The sequence below is a fragment of the Buceros rhinoceros genome, unplaced genomic scaffold, assembly GCF_000710305.1.
Source record: "Buceros rhinoceros silvestris isolate BGI_N320 unplaced genomic scaffold, ASM71030v1 scaffold9369, whole genome shotgun sequence".
NCBI lineage: Eukaryota > Metazoa > Chordata > Aves > Bucerotiformes > Bucerotidae > Buceros > Buceros rhinoceros.
The window spans coordinates 7,944-27,322 of NW_010429713.1; the positions used below are offsets into that span (position 1 = coordinate 7,944).

The window sequence follows — 19,379 nt, forward strand, 5'->3', positions numbered from 1 at the left end:
ACACTTTTTGCCTTCAGTGTCATTGATGCTGAGGTCACCACAGGCAACGAGCAGCAGATCCAAGACCCTTCAGCTGGGCCCTGCTCAAGCCCCCAGGTGAACACCCATCTCTCAGGGTCCCTGCAACATATGTCCTTCAGCCTCATTTGTAGGCTGCAGTTTACCAGTAAATGTCCTTGGACATGCTGTGATGGCACTGAGATGGCAGTGGCCAGGTGGGATGGCCTCAGCCCTGGCTCCTTGCTACCATACCACCTCTCTGCAGCCTCCCAGGGGTTTCAGGAGGGGGAATTATCTTGGAGACCTGCGCAAAAAAGCCCATCAGCAACTTCCTTGCCATCTCCCATGTGACTTAACAGGGAGGATGCCTGGATGAAGGATGACTTAACATGAAGGATGTCCTCACCCGTGGACAGATCTAAAAGCACATGGTGGACTAAAAGTCCTGAAGGCTGCTCTCTTTCACCGCTCTGTTGGCTTTTAGACTGACACTGGGCAGTGGAGGATGTGGAGTTCTTGATCTGGTGTAACTCTGGGACATGGCTCACATTAGCCCCACTGCGGGACATCCTCAGAGGAGAGCAGATGCTCTTCCACCACACCTTGAAGAGCTACAGCCCAGAAGCATGTTTGCAATCCTCACTGGGATGGGAGGGAAGTGTAGGAACTGTGGTTCTAGGGAAATTGAAGAAGGTCTTGCAGCATGAGGACACCCCAAAGCCAAAGGTGTCCAATGAGCAAAATGAAGGCTGCAGAAAGGAGACTGCTAAGGAGCTACGTGTAGGCAAAGAAATGGTTCAGAGGAAGTTCTGGGCTGGGGATCTCTAGAACAAGATGGGTGCTTAGGGATGGCTGGGACTGGGAAATACCTTGGGGCAGGAAGGGTGGGAGTTCGTACTACTCACCAGCCGCTTCTCCACCTTCTCTCTGCCATCGAGACCATGGCAGACCCCAGGAGGGCAGTGTTGGTGCAGAGAGCATCAAAATACACCTTGAAGCTTCAGTTGGAAACCAGAGCCCCTCTAGCACCCACATGGCCCCAGAAACAGCCGTTGGTGCCTGCAGGGCTGCTGCAGCATAGCTAGCTCCTGCTTTTTGGGAACGGTGTGGGGCAGAGGGATGGAGCCAGTGCATGTGTCTCCAGGTGAGCCTCCCTGGAGCTCAGCCCAGAGCTGCAGCCCAATGTACTCTGCTACTGACACAAGACCGGAGCACCGTCTGCGCCAGCTAACAACTTGAGCTATCATTTGGCATGGGTTCAAGAATCCCCTTTTCTTGGCTGCGCTCTGTGGTTTCTGTCTTGCCTTTCTGCTGTCACTGAAGTTTTTCTGCTCCAGGGTGGCCGAGCTCTCCGAACTTTTTGCTCTGCTTGACTTCCTTGTTCTTTCTTGTCTTCCCTGCAGAATGCTGGGGGGAGGTTTTGTGCAGCGCTTGCACACCCACAGCCCTGGCACATGCTGCATCATCTTTGCACGTGTGTTTACTCTGTCCAGCAGTATGAGTGAGTGAATCCTCCCGTGCTACTTCACTGTGGCATCCTCTTTACGTTGCTTGTCTCAGCTGGGATCTGTGGGCTCAAGTCCTCCATGGGGAATATGTTTTGGCCCCTGCTACACAATCCAGATCCCAGCCCATGACCTCTCTACTCACACTCTTGCAGGAAATCTTGGAGGTATTTCCCTCATGCCATCTCACCATGGCAGCACTGTGGCCACCTGCCTCGCCAGTAAGAGTCTCCCACTAACCCTGACATATTATTTTCCTTAAAAGCAGCATTCTGCAGTAAAGCTGGAAGCAGTGAGCAAACGCCTGTGCATGTGCAGGCACAGGTGCATCGTGTCCACATTCTCACATGCCTTCTTGAGCAGGCATCTGTGCCTGGGCATGGGACAAACTCCAGCGCTCTTCCACGAGCCCTGCTTTTGGGGTAAATTTGGGGTAAATTGAGCACTCCCATAAACACATCTTTTGAACCCTCTTTAGCCTAATGTCCACCTAGCATTCGAAGGGAAAGAACCACCCATGCAGTGTTTAAATCTTCAGCCACAGAGACATCAGGATACATTTCACATGCTGGCCTGCTCCTGCCATCTGCTCATGCTTTGCTGTTTGTGGTTGCGGACGTATTCAGCTGAGCCTCATTTCTATGGGGTTTTTGCAGTGATTTCACAATCCCCTCACACCATGACCAGCACAACAAGGAGTCCTGCAGAAAGCAGGGCCACCCTCGCAGGGCTGGATGCAGTGCCTCCCTAGCAAAGCCAGGACAGCTCCAGCCCTCTCATTGCAGCCGCGGCTGAGTCCCAGTGTGTGGGTGTCAGTTCCCAGGCTCCCAGCAAAGCCCAGGCCAGAGCATAGCCTCATTAATAACTTCGTTTAATGCTGCTTTGCCAAAGTAGTCAGGAGCACAGAGCCCCCAATTTGAGCAAGACATGCTTGTCCAGACAGCTTCAGAGTAAGACGGAAAAGCTCTCCTGTGAGCAAAAGACACCACGTACAAAACCGCTTTGCGTTTGCTGGCATCTCAGGTCCCCTCAGTGGGGACACATGAGCAAACAGGATGGCTCTACCTTTATGGGCCACACAGCACAGGAGAGGGAACTAGCACAGTCTCCAAAAGACGCCGCGTACAAAACCGCTTTGCGTTTGCTGGCATCTCAGGTCCCCTCAGTGGGGACACATGAGCAAACAGGATGGCTCTACCTTTATGGGCCACACAGCACAGGAGAGGGAACTAGCACAGTCTCTCTCCCCTATGCCAGCAGCTCCCAGCCCCTGCATCCCAGGGATGCAGCACCCGGGGGGCTGCAAAAGCCAGAACCTGGGGGATGATGGTGTGTGGGGCAGGAGAGCAGCCCCCCATGCAGCCCTTCCCACCCCACCAAAGCCCATCACAACAGCCAGAACTAGTGAGTTTGGTTGTAAAGGATGTATTTTAATGCCTCGCATCCTGTCCAAAAGCTGGTCTGGCAGACAGCCTTGTGCTCCCGCATGGAGGAGGAGAAGACAGCACGGATCCAGCTCAGCACCCGTCCCAAACTCAGGGCCGGTATCTTGGACTTCACAGTTTCTTTACACAGCCTTAAAATAATAGGCCTTGCCTAATAAGCAATCAAGCCAGATAAATGTGCTTGATGGAAACACTCAGCTACAAGCTTTACTCCAGCCAACACACAGCCTTTGCTGATAACTGTTAAGCCCCGCAAATCCTAGTATTGCAATACGTGACTTAATAGACCTTTACTAACCAAGGTCCGTGTCTGAAGTTTGTGCAAGCAGACAGCACTGCGGCTGCGGTACAGCCTTTTAGCTTGCTCCTTCTCGGCATGCTGGAGGGTGCTTGCAAGCTCAGGGAGATGCCATTTCCCCTCCAGCCCTGTCCTGGGGATTTGTCCCCCACCCCCCATCCCCCGCTATTTGCAGCCTCAACTTATGATGTTTCAGGTTAGTGACTTCTCATTTAACTGAAATGGGATAGAGGTGCTCTCAAATGGCTGCAGCATGTCTGCAATGAATTTTGCAAAGTCTTTTATTCCCACACCTGCACAGCCTCACATGCAGCTTTCACCATGTAGGCTTTTCAGACTTGGGAAGAAATTATATGAGAGCTTCTTTTTTTTTTTTTCCCCAGAAGATTAAGCATTTTGCTTAATAACGTCTGAATCTCTGACAACAGCAAAACCAAGGGAAAATAAAAGGGTAAATTCCCCTAAAATGAACTAATTTTTCTGAATTCATGGTAATTCTGTATATTAATCAAATCTAAAAATCAAAGGGACACATCCTGACCTTCTTCCTCCAATATACACTACAACAACATGCTATAAAAGCCACACTGTCACCCCCATTGTCCCCAAACTCTCCATCCCAGCTGCTATTACTTGCTCTGCAAGGAACCGCCCACCAAGCAGCTCAGGCAAGACCATGGGGACACGGGACATGTCTGGCACCTCACAGCCCTGCAAGCCAAGAAGGAGCAAACAGGTGAGAAGGAAATGAAATGCAGCCATCATTTATTTGGTAGAAAAATAAGAGCAATCTTCCAGAAAAGCCAGCCTGCAGCATAAAGGGTACTCTGTAAAGCACAAGGAGCCAGAAGTAGAGCCTTCCAGGAAGAATGAATGAAAGCACAGTCTTCAAATATAAATACAAATGTATAAAAAAACCTCCAAAACTCATAGAAAAAGCTGCCATTCTGCCAGGCTACAGAAATCCCCTCTGGTGGGAATGCTGCCCACTTCCCCCACGGGGCCGCGGCTCAGCTCCCACACAGGTCCAGGTCCCCACTGGTGTGGCCACGGGGCAAGCGAGGACCTGGGTGTCCTCTGCCACTGAGAGCACACAGCCAGTGCATAGGGTCCCGGCTGGGGTGATCTCTGTGGCAGGCAGGGCGGCACCAAGGGGGCTGCGGAGCAGAGGGCAGCCCCCTCAGCCAGCCCTGTCCTCGCACCGGGGCTGGTGGGCGGGTGAGTGGTCTGTGGATGTCCATTGTCCAGTGAGTCGGTCATCAGTGGGAAAGGCATCTGTCCTAAGGAAGGCAAGGAGGGGCCAGTGAGGGGGAGAGTGCCTTAGCATGAGCACCCACACTATCTGGGGGCTGTTGCCTTGCATGACATGCTTTGCCCATCCCCAAGCACTGCCTTGACCCAGCAGGTCCAGAAAGAAGCCTGATCTCAAGGCAAGCACAGACTGGGAGGGAGCAGTGCCCTAAGTGCCTATGCTCTACAGCCACGGCTCTGGTAGCTCTCCCAGGCTCAGCCGCAGGAGCAGGACACCTCTCCTCCCACAGGGAAGGATCTGGGATGGGAGACAGCTCCGTCACCCCATCACTCTGCTGCCCCCATTCCCCCTGCCTACCTCTTCATGCCTGACTTAGACCCGCCGCGGCTTCTGCCGCTGGGCTCTGCTCCTGGCACGCAGGGACTGTCCCTTCTTGTCCTTCTTGTTGTTCTTGACCTTCTTGTCCTTCTTGACCATCTTGTCCGGATTCTGCATCAGGTTCTGGATAGTGGGGTCAGTGGGAGAGGCGCAGATTTTCCTGCCCCTCTGGGTGGTAATCCTGGGGGTGCAGGCAGAAATGTTTACTAGGGGGTGGGCAGGGGAAGGGCATGGAGAAGGAGGGTTTGGTTGGACCCAAACTGCTCCGGATCGTCTCAGCCACAGCAGGGTACTTACACAACAGCATGCAGAAAACATCCCGACTCGGGACCCTGGATCCTGTAGGACTTTATCAGGTTGCCGGGGATGTTTTTCTGGCTGTGCTTCAGGCAGCAGTCTGAGGCCGAGGTGCCAATGCCTGCGAGCAAGGGTGGGATGTGAGAATTTGGATCCTCTCTAAGCCAGGGCATCTTCCCAGCCCCAGGGGAGAGCGGCACAGCTGGCTGCAACACAGGGCTTGCTTGGTGTCATTTGTAGGAGCACGTGAGCGTGGGAGCTCGCAACCCCAGTGCCCAGTTGCAGGTCGGACCCTGCCCCAGGGTTATGTGACATCGATTTCGCTGCCAGCAGAGGAGGAACTGAGGCAGAGGCAAGCTCCTTGCAAAGGCACTGAAACTCATTCTCTTGCCTGCACTTTTCAGCTTGAAGTGCTGCTGCTCCACCAGCCACGTGCACACACACATGCTTTCAAGCCAAGCAATCACAGCAAGTCAATGCCAGCTAGGCATGCACAAAAACCACCACCCCTGCACTTGACTGCACTGCAAAGCCCACACCTGCACCCAAATGCAACACAAACTCCCCCCGTGCACTGCAACTGCAGCACCCAGCGCCCTGTGCAGACCTCACTAAGCACCCATATCTCTACCCAGTCCCACCAGAGGCGGGCAGGAGGGCTTCGTGCTCCTCACCTTGAGCCTGGGCAATGAGGAAGGTAGCAGCCAGCATGAGCAGCGGCAGGAGGAGGCGTGGAGCCATGGTGGGTGCTGTGGGTGCCGAGATGGGTAAGGCTGAGGAGCAGGACACACACTGCTGCCTTGTGCCGGCGCTGCTCCTATTTATCTCTGGACATTCTGCTTTCATTTTCGGCCAGCCTGGCAGGCAGCCCACCGCTCAGCCGAGGGCTGGATGATAGAGAAGCGAGAGGGTGGGGGATTCCTGTAAGCTACAAGCCCCCCTTTACAGACGCGTCCTGTCTTGTTCCCAGCTGCCCGTCACGGTGCAGGGTGCCAGGTGGGGGTCACACCAGAGACATGCCTCCCATTATGGATAGATGAGTTTGTGGGGTCTTGTTTCCTACCCAGCCTCCCAACCTGCTGCTACCTGCTCTTGGAGGTTCGGGTGTTGCTGCTTACCTGTTTGTTCCCTGGGCAAGTACCCTGGCAGGGAAACCAAGGAGTCAATCTGTTTTAAGCCCCCACACAGGTGAGAAGGGTCTCAGGATGACCCCACATCCCAGCACCCTAAGTCCCCATTCCTGCCTTGGGATCTCTCCAAAGAGCTGAACGCATCTGTAGGGCTGGGATGCGCGAGGGCCAGACTGCAAATGGGACTGGGGGAAATAGCACAGCCCACCATAAGTTGGTGCTGATAACAAATTATGGGGAACTGAGGATGAGCAAAAGCTTCAACCAGATGGAGGAACGGGCTGACAGGAACCTCCTGAGGTTGTGAAGTCCCACAGGCAGGATTGTGTGACCTTGTGCAGCAGGACAGGTTGGACATGGCTGGCAAGATGAGGATATACAGAAGTGGACCTGGGAGAGATGAAAAGAAATCTGCAGGGCACCCCTGTGGTGGCAAAGGCCACCAAAAGAGACGACCATGTGGCTGGACAAAGCCCTGAGCAACCCAGTGTTACGCCAGCCCTGCTTTGAGGAGGCAATGGCCAGAGACCTCCACATTTTCACATGATCACCAGGGCATGGTCTGGAAGAGACCAAGGATGGAGGTTTCACAACCTCTTCAGGCAACCTGTTTCAGTGCTTGAAATGTACTCATGTTGAAAACATTTTCTCCACTATTTAACTGGAATTTCCCTTAACACATCCAGTGTCACTGCCTCTCAACCCTGTTCCAGGGTCCCTTTGAGAAAGCCAGGCTGCAGCATCTCTCCAGCCCCTCAGGCAGCCCCCACCATCAAGGAGCTCCATTTGCCTACCCACCTCCAGATTCACCACCCCACCACTCATAGAGCCTCTTCGCCTGCCCTGGGCAACAGCTCCTTGGCCAGCCGCAGTCCCTCTGCCCATGTCAGCTGCGTCCTGGGAACCCCAAAAGAATGCATAACCCTGATGACGTCTACCCAATGCCAGTGGAGACCAAACCCTTCCCAGGCCTCACTTCCTGCAACTTTGGCGTGCAGCCCCAGGACTTTTCACCAATTCCTGATAAGGACCTTCATAAACAGTTATCAATGGCAATGAGTAACCCAGAGGGAGACCAAAGTCCCAGCTGCTGTAAAAAGCAGAGCTGCGATAAGATGCCTACAGTCTTGTCCTCCTCAGCAGGGAGAGCGCAATGCTGGAGTCACAGCAGAGTGTCCCACCAACAACCGCCCTGCAGCCTCTCTCGGGGAAGGAGACTGGCAAGGTGCAATGGCTTGCTGCCTTCCTCAAGACAAGCTGGGTGCTGGGGCAGTGTGGGATCCAGGGCTGCGCTCCACGACCTGAGGAGAAGAGAAAGGACCTCTCATGCTGGGGAGTACCTGTGTGCCCATCACCCAGATGGGGGCAGGCAGTTCCTCACTCACTTGTGCAGCACCAGGGTTGGTGTGGCCTTGTGGGTGTGTCTCCCGAGGATGCCTGCAGCATAGGTGAATGGTCCCTGGAGGCATCCAATGTACTGTCACCTACCCTGTCAACCCCACAGCACCAGTGGCATCAGGACAGGAATCATCTGAAAGGAGGTTGTAGGTGGAGGTCTGTCTCTTCTCCAATGTAACAAGTGACAGGACGAGAGGAAGTGGCCTCAAGTTGCACCAGGGGAGATTTTTGTTCACCCTTAGGAAAAATTTCTTCACAGAGAGGGTTGTGAAGCATTGGAACAGGCTGCCCAGGAAAGCGGTGCAGTCCCCATCCCTGGAGGTGTTTAAAAGACATGTAGATGTGGTGCTGAGGGACATGGTTTAGGGACCCTGGCAGTGCAGGGTGAACAGCTGGAGTCGATGATCTTAAAGGTCTCTTTCAATCAAAACGATTCTGTGATTCTGTGACAGGGCAGGAAAAGGAGAGCCGAGCTGCAACTTAACACATTTCCAGCCCCTACACGTGCAGCCTCTCCACAGAGCAGTGCCCAGGTGCTGAGCACCTGGATGAACCCCCACCTTTGGTATGGACAGAACACTGTCCCTGTGGTGGAGAAGCTGTGGGAGCACTGACACCATAGCTGCTCAAGTCTCGAAGATCCTGTGTGGTACCAATACAGGAGATGTGCAGGGAGGGGTGACATGTCACAGGCTGCCCCCAGCACAGACCAGTCCAGCCCAAGGTTGCTCCCAAAGGAACCCAGGAGAGCTCTGTCGTCCCATTGCGGAGCCCAGATCTCTTCCTTGCCCAGTCCCAGCCCTAGCCGCAGCAGCAGGCGCCTGGAAATTCCCTGGCTCTCTGAGTGTTTTCAAGACACCGCAGCAGCAGCATCCTCTGGCCAGAAGCCAGCCCCAAACACAGTCTGAGCTGCTTTGTAGGGTCAGGGCACGAGTTTCCTTCACAGGCATCAGTCCTTGGCAATTCTCTGGTTGCTGTGATTTGCACCCTGAAGAAGTCAGGCAGCTGAGCAGACCCTCACTCCAGTTCTTCTAAGGAAGGTGGATTGGAGAAGATCCAGGAGGGAGCAAACTAAGGGCAAGGGCACTTGGCTGTTGCTCTGGCTGAGTAACGCAGATGCACCTGCATGCCTGAGCATCAGGGCCTCATGGAAACCAGCCTGAGGGTCTGTGCTTCATCTTCTCTCCTGCCTCCCTTTCTTCAGGGACCCCCTGTTCACCTCTTCCTCTTGAAGTGCCTTGCTCTGTCACCTGTCTCTTACCCATGATCTCAGGGTGAAAGTAGAGAGCTTCTGGCGATGAGAGAGGGGTGAGCATTACTTTTTTCGGGAGGGTCGCAAGGCAGACTGATCTTTTGGGTTACAGAGGAGTTGCTGGGGGTGGGGGTTGGAGGCCAGGCTTTTTAGGACTCTCCAGCACCAGCAGCCTTCAGCAGCTGCTCTGGCCAGGCACAGTTTCTTGCATGCATCCTCACAAAACCATTTATTACAAGCTTGGGCTCCTGCAACCACCAGCCTTTTCCCAGAGCTCAGAGGTGCAGGCATAGGGAGGAGGAAATAACCAGGCAGGGTGCCCCTCTGCAGTGTCTCAGCTACAGGGAACCCTCCTCTGGCCCCAGGGTCTGTGTCAGACACTGTGCAGGGCCTTTGCAAGACGACATCATGCAATGGTGTCTGCAGCTCCCCACATGCTCTGGCAACCCAGATCCAGCCCTCTGTGCATCCTTGTGATGGAGGAACCCCCAAACCACAAGAAGAGTGGAGGGTATCCTAGTCAGAAACTATGGTGTCCCCACACACAGAGTGTGCAAAAACACAGAGGACCATAGCAAAGGTCACCAAGCTGCCTTGCTTACAAACCCTTCCCAGGCAGTGGAACCACCATGGCAGCTTTAAGGGACTCATTCAAGCCTCCATCCCAAATGCTACCCATGCTTGTATCAGAACCTGGATTTCATCTTCAAATTCTTTCCCTGGTTTCCAGCATCACCATCTCCTGGCACGTCATCCCATATTGTCAGGAGATCCTCTCTCCTGACCCCTCAGCCCTCTGCTCACCCAGCCCTGGGCTGCCCCTCAGCCCTGCAAAAGCCCCCAGCTCTGTCCTGCTTAACCAGACAGCAGGGTCCGCTCTCCAGGTGGCTCAGGGCTCGCAGCAGAGGCTCCTCGGGTACATGCATGGACTGAAGGCATCGAGGGGAGGCAATGAGGGGGACTGGGAATTTTCAAATCCTTCTGGATGATACCTCCAAGTCAAAGTCACTGCTAGCAGGAGCAGGGTTGCACAGCTCAGCTCAACCCTCTGACCAGCAAATTCCTTCCTGCAGAGTCCTGATTGCCAGGACCCAGCACAAAGGTAGTTTGCAAAGGCCAGCATGGAAAACCCCCGTAGCTGGGAAGGGGCGCTGGCTGCCTGCCAGGCACACCGTATAGAAACGCCGTATAGTGAAACGGTCCTTGGGAAGTGGGAAAGAATTGCTGGAAGCCAGCGGCACAAGAGCCAGGCAGGCTCCTTGCTGGCTTCCTCAGTGTTCAGCCGGGCTGATGGGAAGAGTGAGATGAGCTCAACGTGCTGGGAAGGGCAAGCAAGCCAACTCACTGGGAGTCCCCTCCCCACGCATGGACGCTGGAGCTGGCTGGGATTGGTAGAGGGTCTTTGGCCAAGAAAACTCTGCTCCTCCATGCCCCACAGGCCCCAGGTAGAAATTTGGATTCCCAGATGGGCATGGGTGAAAGGAGTTAACACCTTGGTTGCTAGCATGCCTGTAAAGCAGCTCAAACACTTTGGGACAGGACAGGCTCGCTGATGAAGAACATGCAGGGGAGTAGTGAGCTGGCTGAGACCCTAATCCAGCCATCACCCAACACACGGAATTCTTTGGGCTCGGGTTGTTGTGTGCACATTTGTCACTATGTCACCAGCAAATACATTCAGTGCTGAAAGGGGTGATTTCTTACAGCCTGTGTCTCTGTGGCACAGTGGAGGCCTCCACGGCCGAGGTTCCTAGTGGAAAGGGGACACAGTGAGAGGCTCCTGCTCTTGGCAGAGATGCTAGGCCAGAGAGCAGAAGATGCAGTGGGGAAAAAAGGTTCGGCTGGTGTTTGCATAACCCTCCAAAATCTGTGCCCCCTCTCAGCCGGTCCTCAGCCCTTTCACCAATCACAGGCCCAGCCCTCCCTCAGCCACCAACAAGCACATCAGTCCTCCATCCAGAAATCCCACGGTTCCTCGTACAGCAGCATAAAACTCAGTGAAACTGCTGGCACCAACCCAGCCTTCGTTGAAAGAGGAGACGTAACACGTCATAAATCCTCTCACGGCAAAGCGAGCAGCAGCCCCCAAAAGCACGGCACAGCGTGCCTGCCTGCCGAGCCAGGAGCTCTGCGCACTTTGAAATGGGTGGGTTGGCTGGGTTCTGTCCGGGCTGGGATGCACACATGCATACGCTTCATGCAGAGGCATCATCCTGGCGTGTGAATTGAGAGAAACTTGAGAAGCTGCTGGGAAAAAGAGCTGGCTGAATGTTGTTGGAGAGAAAACTGAGCATTCTCCATCTTGGGATGTCAGAGTTTGTACTTGACACCAAGCAGAGCTGTGCTGCAGACACCCGGCGTCCACCCAGCAGCACACTCTGCCTCGCACTTCTGGCACGAGCTCAGCTCCACGGGCTGGAGCGCCTGGATCCAGCCTCCAGAGCAAACAGCAGCTGGCACACGCAGCAAGTTCATTGGGAGGGGGGACACGGAGACGGAGAAACTAAAGACGGACGAAGGGAAATGAAGCAAAACATCAAGAAGGCTCTGGAGAGTTTGCAGAAGACATTAGAGCAACATGTAAACTAGGAACTGGATATGCTTCAGCCAAGACTGGAAAACACCATAGAAAGGCTCTGCTCCTAGTGATGGCTTAGCTGTCGCCCTGACCAGGGAAGCAGCCACCCAACACCCAAACAGTGGAGAAAATGCAAAAAGCAGAGAAAAAACAAAGAGAAGGGGATGAAGCCCCACAGGGTTAGGAGCTGCCGGGCATTGCCACCTGGCAGAGCCCTGCCACATTGCCTGCCATCTTCATGGGCCACAAGCATGGACTTGGCATCAGAGGGAATACTGGTGCCAGGAGGGCACCAGAATAGTGGCTGCCTGAGCCCTTGCCAGCAGCCTGCATGGAAAGGAAACAGCTGCTGGAAAAGATAGAAACAGCAGGGGTGTCTTCATGAGCCTGGTTCCACAATGGACAGGTCTCATCCTGCCCAGACATAATTAAAAGATAGGAACCAGTTAAATATAACTTGTCATTAACAGTAATTCAGAGCAGCAGGGCAGAGCAATGGAGCCATCAAAACCCTGCAATAGCTGACTCCGCCATGGGGCCAGCACTTGAAGGCAAGACGAGTCACCTGAGGCTCATTTTGGCACCCAAGCCAACAGGAGTAATGCAGAGGGGACGCCCTGCACCGCCAAGGAGACCCGTACGATACAGAGCAAACTCCTTGCAGGCACACACAGAGCAGGGACTAACTCAGGTGTACCAAAGACCCAGGTGTTTGTGGAGTCAAGTCTGGCCATTTGACCTGGCCATCAGGCATATGCCTGAACATGGGAAAAACGGCATTTGGAACTGAGAATTTGCTTGAGATGCCACAGCCAGATGGCGCGCATCGGAGGTCTTTGGTTTGGTGGGTGGCTCCAGGCGGTGTCCGATGGGCTGGGAGTAATGTGGTGGGCTGGAAATTCCCTTTGGGGCTGGGGATCAGGCAAGACAGCTGTTTACAGCAAGGGAAGAGCTTCAGGGCCAGAAGGCCTCCTGGCAGTATCCACCAGCCAAAAACCTGCAGACCCTTCAATGGCAGCTCTGAAAAGTCACACAGACAGTTTGCAAGGCTCCCCTGGAGGATGCCTGGCTCAGGCATCAGGTGGAAGGGGAGACACACCACTGTACCACCAATGGGTCCCATCCCGACATCTTGGCAGCAGAGCAGACCATGAGTATTGCAGAAATCTAGAGGAGCTCAGGGCTTCCAAAATGAGACTGAACCAGGCCCTGTCCTGTATCCCCCAGAAGTGACTGACAGTAGTTGCAGACGCAAAGGGGAATTTCCCCCCACAAGAATACGACAAGTGCTGCAGCCCCAATTTCCATCTGTGTTGGGCTCTGCTCCAAGCCTGAAAGTCCCTGTGACAGTTGCCAGCATTGCAAACCCCACATGGCTGCAACAAGGCAAGGTTACCGAGACAAGAAAGAGGTTTATGAGGCCAAATGATATGGTTGTCTTACGCTGCTGCATATGGGATGTGCTGCTGCCTCCATTGCCTACAGCTACCTCCCAGTGGACAGCGGATCACTTACTGAAACAACTACCAGAGCCCCAAAGCCCCACAGATCACAGCTCTAGTAACATGGTCTCTTCCATGCTCCTTGGGTTTCTCTCTCCACTCAGCATGGAGGTGAGGCCAGATCTACATCCTCCCACGGGTTTCCGGATACAAATCATTCTCTGCTTGTTCCCATTTCTCTCCACTCTCTCCAGAGCCTTATTAAACTCAGGCCCAATGCTAAATTGGGCAGTACGTATCCCACCAACAGCTCACAGCAGTGGCTTCACCCTCCCATCACAGCCCAAGAGTAGAACAGCTTTAACTTAAAAATAGGCTGATCTTCTCTTGTGGGTTAACGCCAGCATGCAAGAAAACCTACAGCTTGCTCACTTGTCCCCAAGTGGGATGGGAGAGAGAATCAGGATGGCAAAAGTGAGAAAACTCATGCCTTCAGATAAAAGACAATTTAAAAGGTAAAGCAAAAGCTACATGCACAAGCAAAGCAAAATAAGGAATTCCTTCTCTGTTTCCCATCAGCATGTAGGTGTTTACCACTTCCAGGAAAGCCTCCATCATGCCGATGAAGTAAATACCTTCATCACATGTAGTGGCTACTTGGGAAGACAAATGCCATAACTCCAAAAGTCCCCCCTTCCTCCTTCTTTCCCCCAGTTTTTATTGCTGAGTATGACACCATGGTGGTATGGGATATCCCCTCAGTCAGCTGGGGTCAGCTGTCCTGGCTGCATCCCCTCCCAACTTCTCGTGCATCCCCAGCTTACAGAAAAGGCCTTGAGACTGCGCAAGCACTGTTCAGCAATAACAAAAACATCCCTGTGTTATCAACACTGTTTTGGTCACAAATCCAAACAGAGCACCGCATGAGCTACTATAAGAAAATTAACTCTATCCCAGATAAAACCAGTACAATCTGCACCCTTTACTTGATAACATCTATGAGATGCTCAGGTCCCACACCATCCAATACATCCTCATTAACAACCTGCTCCCCTCTTCCCAACCTTTGACTTATAAACAGGTATCATTCCCTTAGTCTAAAGGCCAACCCTGTAAAATGTCCGTAAAATATCCACTGAGTCTGTTTGTTCCATGACTGTGAGCTTCTTCTGTTATGGCGGCCACTCAGGACAGGAGGGGTGGTGTGGTGCGTGGTGTTACTGGGCATCAAAGCCAGCTCTGGTTGGGTCTTTACCGCATTTGCCGTACTTCTTGTGAGGCTCAGCTTCCACTAGTTCAGGTGGTTCCTGCTGTAGTAATTACCATAACACCCAACTCAAATCATGAGTTTCAGCAATGTAAAGGTTTATCCATTACTGTCCCCACCACTGGTCCCCATGGACCAGACAGTAGGGTTTAACTCTGCAATAAACTCTTCCCCTTGCCCCTGCTCTGCTCTAGACTTAGGTCTGGGTCACAATCCCTTCAGGGGAGAACATGCTCTGGCATCTGTGGGTCGCAATCTCTTAGAGATGTCCGTGCTACAGTGTGGTTTTATCCATGGGCCACAGGCTTTTCAGGGGTATACCTGCTGTGGCATGGACTTATCCACGGCCACAGACACTTTGAGGTGTTGGCATGGCCTTATACATGACAACAGATACTTCAGTGTGTATCTGCTGCAGCGTGGACTCATCCATGGCCACAGACACCTTGAGTGCCCCTGCTCCCACATAGACCCATCCATAGGTCACAGGCCCTTTGACTTGTGTTCACACTGAAGTTCCAGCCTGCCCAGTACAGCAGCAGAGAAGCAGCAGCGACATCCTGGCCATCTGCCAGCCCAGGCACATCACCACTGTTGTTACCAAACTGTTCCCAGGCACAACAGAGTAAGCTGACGATCAGCAGCACAGCAATGAAAGCAAAAATCAGCCACTAACAAGCATTAGACTCTAAAATATGGTAAGGCAAGCAAGCCCCATGGCTAGCACAGAAGCCTGCCAATTAGATTAGTAGCTATAACAGGTATAAGCCCAGACTAGTCAAATCTGTTGCTATCTCAAACCCTTCAAGGCCCACACTGGATGCCAAAAAACTGTGCCAGCCCAAACCAGTACATCTGCCATATCCCATAGAACACCTTTCTATTCCCTGGTTAAAGGTTCACCAGCCCACCCAATTCTGCCCATGACATTGCGGAAGCCCCAGGTGGTATCAGTGCAAACACAAACTGCAAGACCCAACCTCCTGCTGCTGCTGAAGTCAAAATACAATAGACAGGGAGCTTTATTGTGATAGACATGAAGGACAGAAGCAGTGGTTATGTTCACTCCGTCTGACCACAGGCCAGGAGATATCATGGACTAAGCCCACTGTCATGGCTGATCAGGTCAATTCCTTTTCTGCAGGCACAACATAGATATCCTACTGTCCATCACTATGTCCAGTCCCTATAGTTTCAGCAGCCCCAGGATGCTTCAGGGATGCCATTGGGTCAGAGCTCAGGATGAACCTAACCCAGATATGCGTGGTCACCCTGAGGTCCAAATCCACAAGACCGAGTTGCCCTGGAAAAAGGATCCTGGCTGGAAAATAGTGAGGAAGCTGGCTTCTCTTCTGGATGAGAGCCCAAATCCTTCCTCTCTGACCTGGGAAGATGATCAAGCAACCTGCCTTGGCCCATTGGCTACCTCCCATAGCTCAGAGTTTCTCTGTCCAGATTGTAGTTGGTGCGTCCTGTCTCCATCCTTGTGATGTGTCTCCAGAGCTCTGGTAGGCAGATGCTAGCAGGAGGTCTCCCAGCTTCTGGCCCTGAAGCTCTTCTCTTGCTGTAAACAGCCATTTCACCTGGTCCCCAGACCCAAACGGAATTTCCAGCCCACCACACTTCTCCCTGGCTGGCACACACTGGCGGCAGCCACCCACCGAACCAAAGAGCTCAGATGCTCACCATCCAACTGCGGCATCTCAAGCAAGTTCCTGATTCCAAATGCTGTTTTCCCTGTACTCTAGCAGTGCCTCTTCTCTTCTGTCTCCCCTTAGAGACCAGTCCAATATCACACAGGAGGCCCTTTCCCCTTTGCAGAGGGCAATGGAGACAGAAAGATGGTCTTAACACGTCCAAGACTGTTGTGGCATATGACACTGGATAGAGGAACATCCCTGTGCACTCAGAACAGATCTACCTCTGGTGGCCCAGCTATTGTGTGTGGCTCTGCACACACCCAGGTGGTCCCACACTGTGTGCACTCTGTCCATCTCCCCATTTTAGAACCAGAGGTCCCATCCCTGCCTCCCCTGAAAGAGTCCTGTCCCAACGCCTTGGCAGCAGAGCAGATCCTACATGTTGTGGAGGTTTGGAGGAGCAAAATGCTGCCAAGATGAGATTCAGACCAGATCACGCCCCATGTATCCCAACAGTAATTGCAATCAGGAAGGGGATTTTGCACCCCCAGGAAGACAAGGGCCATGGCCCTAATTCCCATCTGTGCAGGGCTCTGCTCCAGTACTGAAGGTCTCTGTGAGAGTTGCCAGTATTGCAAAACAACAGCCTCACTGGAGGGAGAAGGGGAAGATGCACAAACCAGCAGCAGAGCATTGTGTGCCATTTCAGTGCTGAAAGCTCTGTGGATGTTCATGCTCTAATTGTACCCACCTTGTACTCCCGCATCTTGGAGCACGCCCGCCAGGAGTCTGCAAGCCCAGAGCTTGGGTCTCCCTGTGACCTGCATGCCAGCTGCCCAGTGAAAGAACTTTGCACTAAACCTGGAAAACCAAAGGCTAAAGCATCTTCTCTCCTCGCTGCACAACATAGCATCCCTTTATGAGCCAACAGCCAAAGCTTTGAGGCCAGAGAGAGAAATTCAGTGTTGGAGCTAAAATCCAGGGCAGGAGAGTGGGGAGCAGAGTTCAAAGCATCTCCTGCTGCTTCCCAGGTGGACAGAGGGCATGGTTACCCATGATGTTGGCAGTGCTGCAATGTTCAAAGCTGCAGATAAGGGGCTTCAGACCCCACACAGACACCCCTTCTATTTGTCTCATACCTCCTGTAACATGGAAAGGAGCACCATGTGCTTTTCCAACAAAGCAGGATTTCCTCTGAAGCACTATCTGTATTTTCTCTTCCAAAGAGTAAAACCTCACCAGTTCTAGAGCTCCCCTTGCTAGAGGAATGACAGCACTTAGGGGCAGGGAATGAGGGCAAAGGCTCAGCACAGCCCCACCACAGTCAGAATGCTCTGAACAGAATGCTCTGAACCACCCAGGGGTGCTGGACTCCTCATCTTCTTCTGCTCTCGTCTGCAATGGCCCTGCTGCTCCAGGGAGGTTGTGTGTCCCCATCCAGCTGGCCCACCCTGCCAGGACAGCACTAGCGCACATAAAGATTGGTCTAATCAGTTTTGGAGAGAGGGTTTAGAGGAAAAGCGCAACGGCTGGGTAGCACGTTTACAACCAAAAGCACACAAAACACTCTGCTCTCCGAAAGAGGAGGCTGAAAGAGCCAAGGCGAATGGCCAACCTTGCACCTCCACAAGGCTCCAGCTTCTCACACAAGTAATCTCTGCTCAGGGGAACACCACCTCCCATCACACTAACCCTATCTCCTCCCTGCCTCTCATTGTGTGCCTTTTCATCTCCCATCCTTATGACATTAGCCTCTTTGCCCAGGACAATAGATCTTCCCGGAACCTGTTGAAATATGCAATTGCTCATGTATGACAAAAGGGAATTAAAATCTTAAGCGTATTTCCAGATTGCTGAGCTCAAGCTGAGTGTCCAGCCAAGACTGCACACAGCCGCTTTGGCTAAAACACCGCAAAGATAAGGATAATGATCCAAACATCCAAGCAGTTCTTGGAGGTCAAGCAGCTTTCCCTTCCCACTCAGTGTTATCTGCCTTTGGGATCTCCTGGGTCGCACACAGATTTCAGGAAAAAAATCCCGTCTTATTTAAAAAATTTTGATTGCCAGAGATGTCCTCCAGCCTGATATGCTAGGGGCTAAGTGTCTCCCCAGATGCATGCACCATCCTTCTGGTCACTCCTGTACCCCTGTCAAATATTGTCACAACATTTTCTTCTAAATCTTGTGGAAATCCCCGCTGTCCCGAGACTTGGCTGGTGCCTGCACCCAGCACACTTTTCTGTAATAGACATTTTATATATGTTAAATCAAGTCATACAGGACAGTAGAAGAGCTCTTCTGGAGTGGGTGCAGCCCGTCTGACCTTGTACTGCCCTTTGAGGACCTCCCTGAAACAACATGCTGTGTCTGTCCTCCTCTGCCACGGTCCCTTGACTGTGAGAGACCCCAGCAGGCCGGCCCCAAGCTGCCCGAGAGAAGCTGGGTGCAGAAAACTACAGCTGAGGGACTGTAGCCCAGGGCCCCCCCAAACCCACCAGGGGGACAGCAGCATCCCTTGTGGATCTCCAGGCAGGCAGCTATGCCTCCTTGTCTCAAAGCACTCTCACAGTCATCTGCACTGTGCAGCCTAAGACTGGGTAACCCAGCGGTCTCCTCCAGCCTTAGACACCAAACCGTGTAAGCAGAAGCCCCCGGAAGAACAAGAAACAAGGGGAGATGTGGGACCCACAACTCGCTCTGTCCTCATGGCACAGCCAGGGCTCTCCTGTTCATACCTGGCTGTCAGATCATCTGCTGGCCAAACCCACCAGTGCACCACACACTGCCTGCTCCCTTCTTGCACTCCAAGGATGTCACCATAAAAAGCTGTCCTTCCAGTCCCCCAGCACTAAACTCAGTGTAATTTCTGGGAAGCTTTGGATCTCACATGTGTTTGTCCCACTTCCCAGGCCCAGCTGCCCAGCTGTTCCTTTCCATTTGAGCTAATCATAGAGATTAAGGCAAAGACCCAGTCTGGAAGGTTTGCAAACAGCTCCAGCCTGTTTCTGCAAACAGCTTTTGCAGTCACACTCCTGTATAAAAGCACATGAGCTAATAAACCCTGTGGCATCTGTGCAGGGAATTCCCAAGAAGGGCTTAGTGCTAATCCAGCCCAGCCAGAAGCCAGCCACCAGCTTAGGGACATTGCAAGCCACAGGGCCACCAGGCACAGGTCCTTCAAAGGGGAAGCAGTGGGACGCGGCAATGCTGGGGAAAAGGACTCCAGAGCTGTCAGAAAGGACTCATATCCATAACACATCTCACCACAGAGCCTGGATCCCAGTGTCCCCTGTCTCTTGAGGACTCCCAAGGGGTCCCTCTATTCCCCGGGGGACTCCCATGTAGACTGGCTATCCGTCATCTCCATCCTCCTGAGCACACTAACACACTCACCCCCTCAGGGAGCAGGGAGCCCACCATCCCAGCAGGGTACGGTAGAGGTGAGCAGCCAGCCCAGGGCAGAGGAGAGCTTCCTTCCCAGCACTTTCAGCCAGAGT

The 19,379-nt window shown here is 53.1% G+C and overlaps 1 protein-coding gene across 1 annotated transcript; it reads right to left on the reverse strand.

Annotated features, from left to right (window-relative positions):
• Positions 1-4,872: 4,872 nt before the first annotated feature.
• On the reverse strand, positions 4,873-5,916 carry CCL21 (chemokine (C-C motif) ligand 21). The gene is made up of 3 exons (XM_010142746.1): positions 5,850-5,916; positions 5,176-5,296; positions 4,873-5,059 (listed from the first exon to the last, which is right to left on the reverse strand). The coding sequence occupies exons 1-3, from the start codon at positions 5,914-5,916 to the stop codon at positions 4,873-4,875; spliced, it is 375 nt and encodes a 124-aa protein (XP_010141048.1).
• Between the last annotated feature and the right edge of the window lie 13,463 nt (positions 5,917-19,379).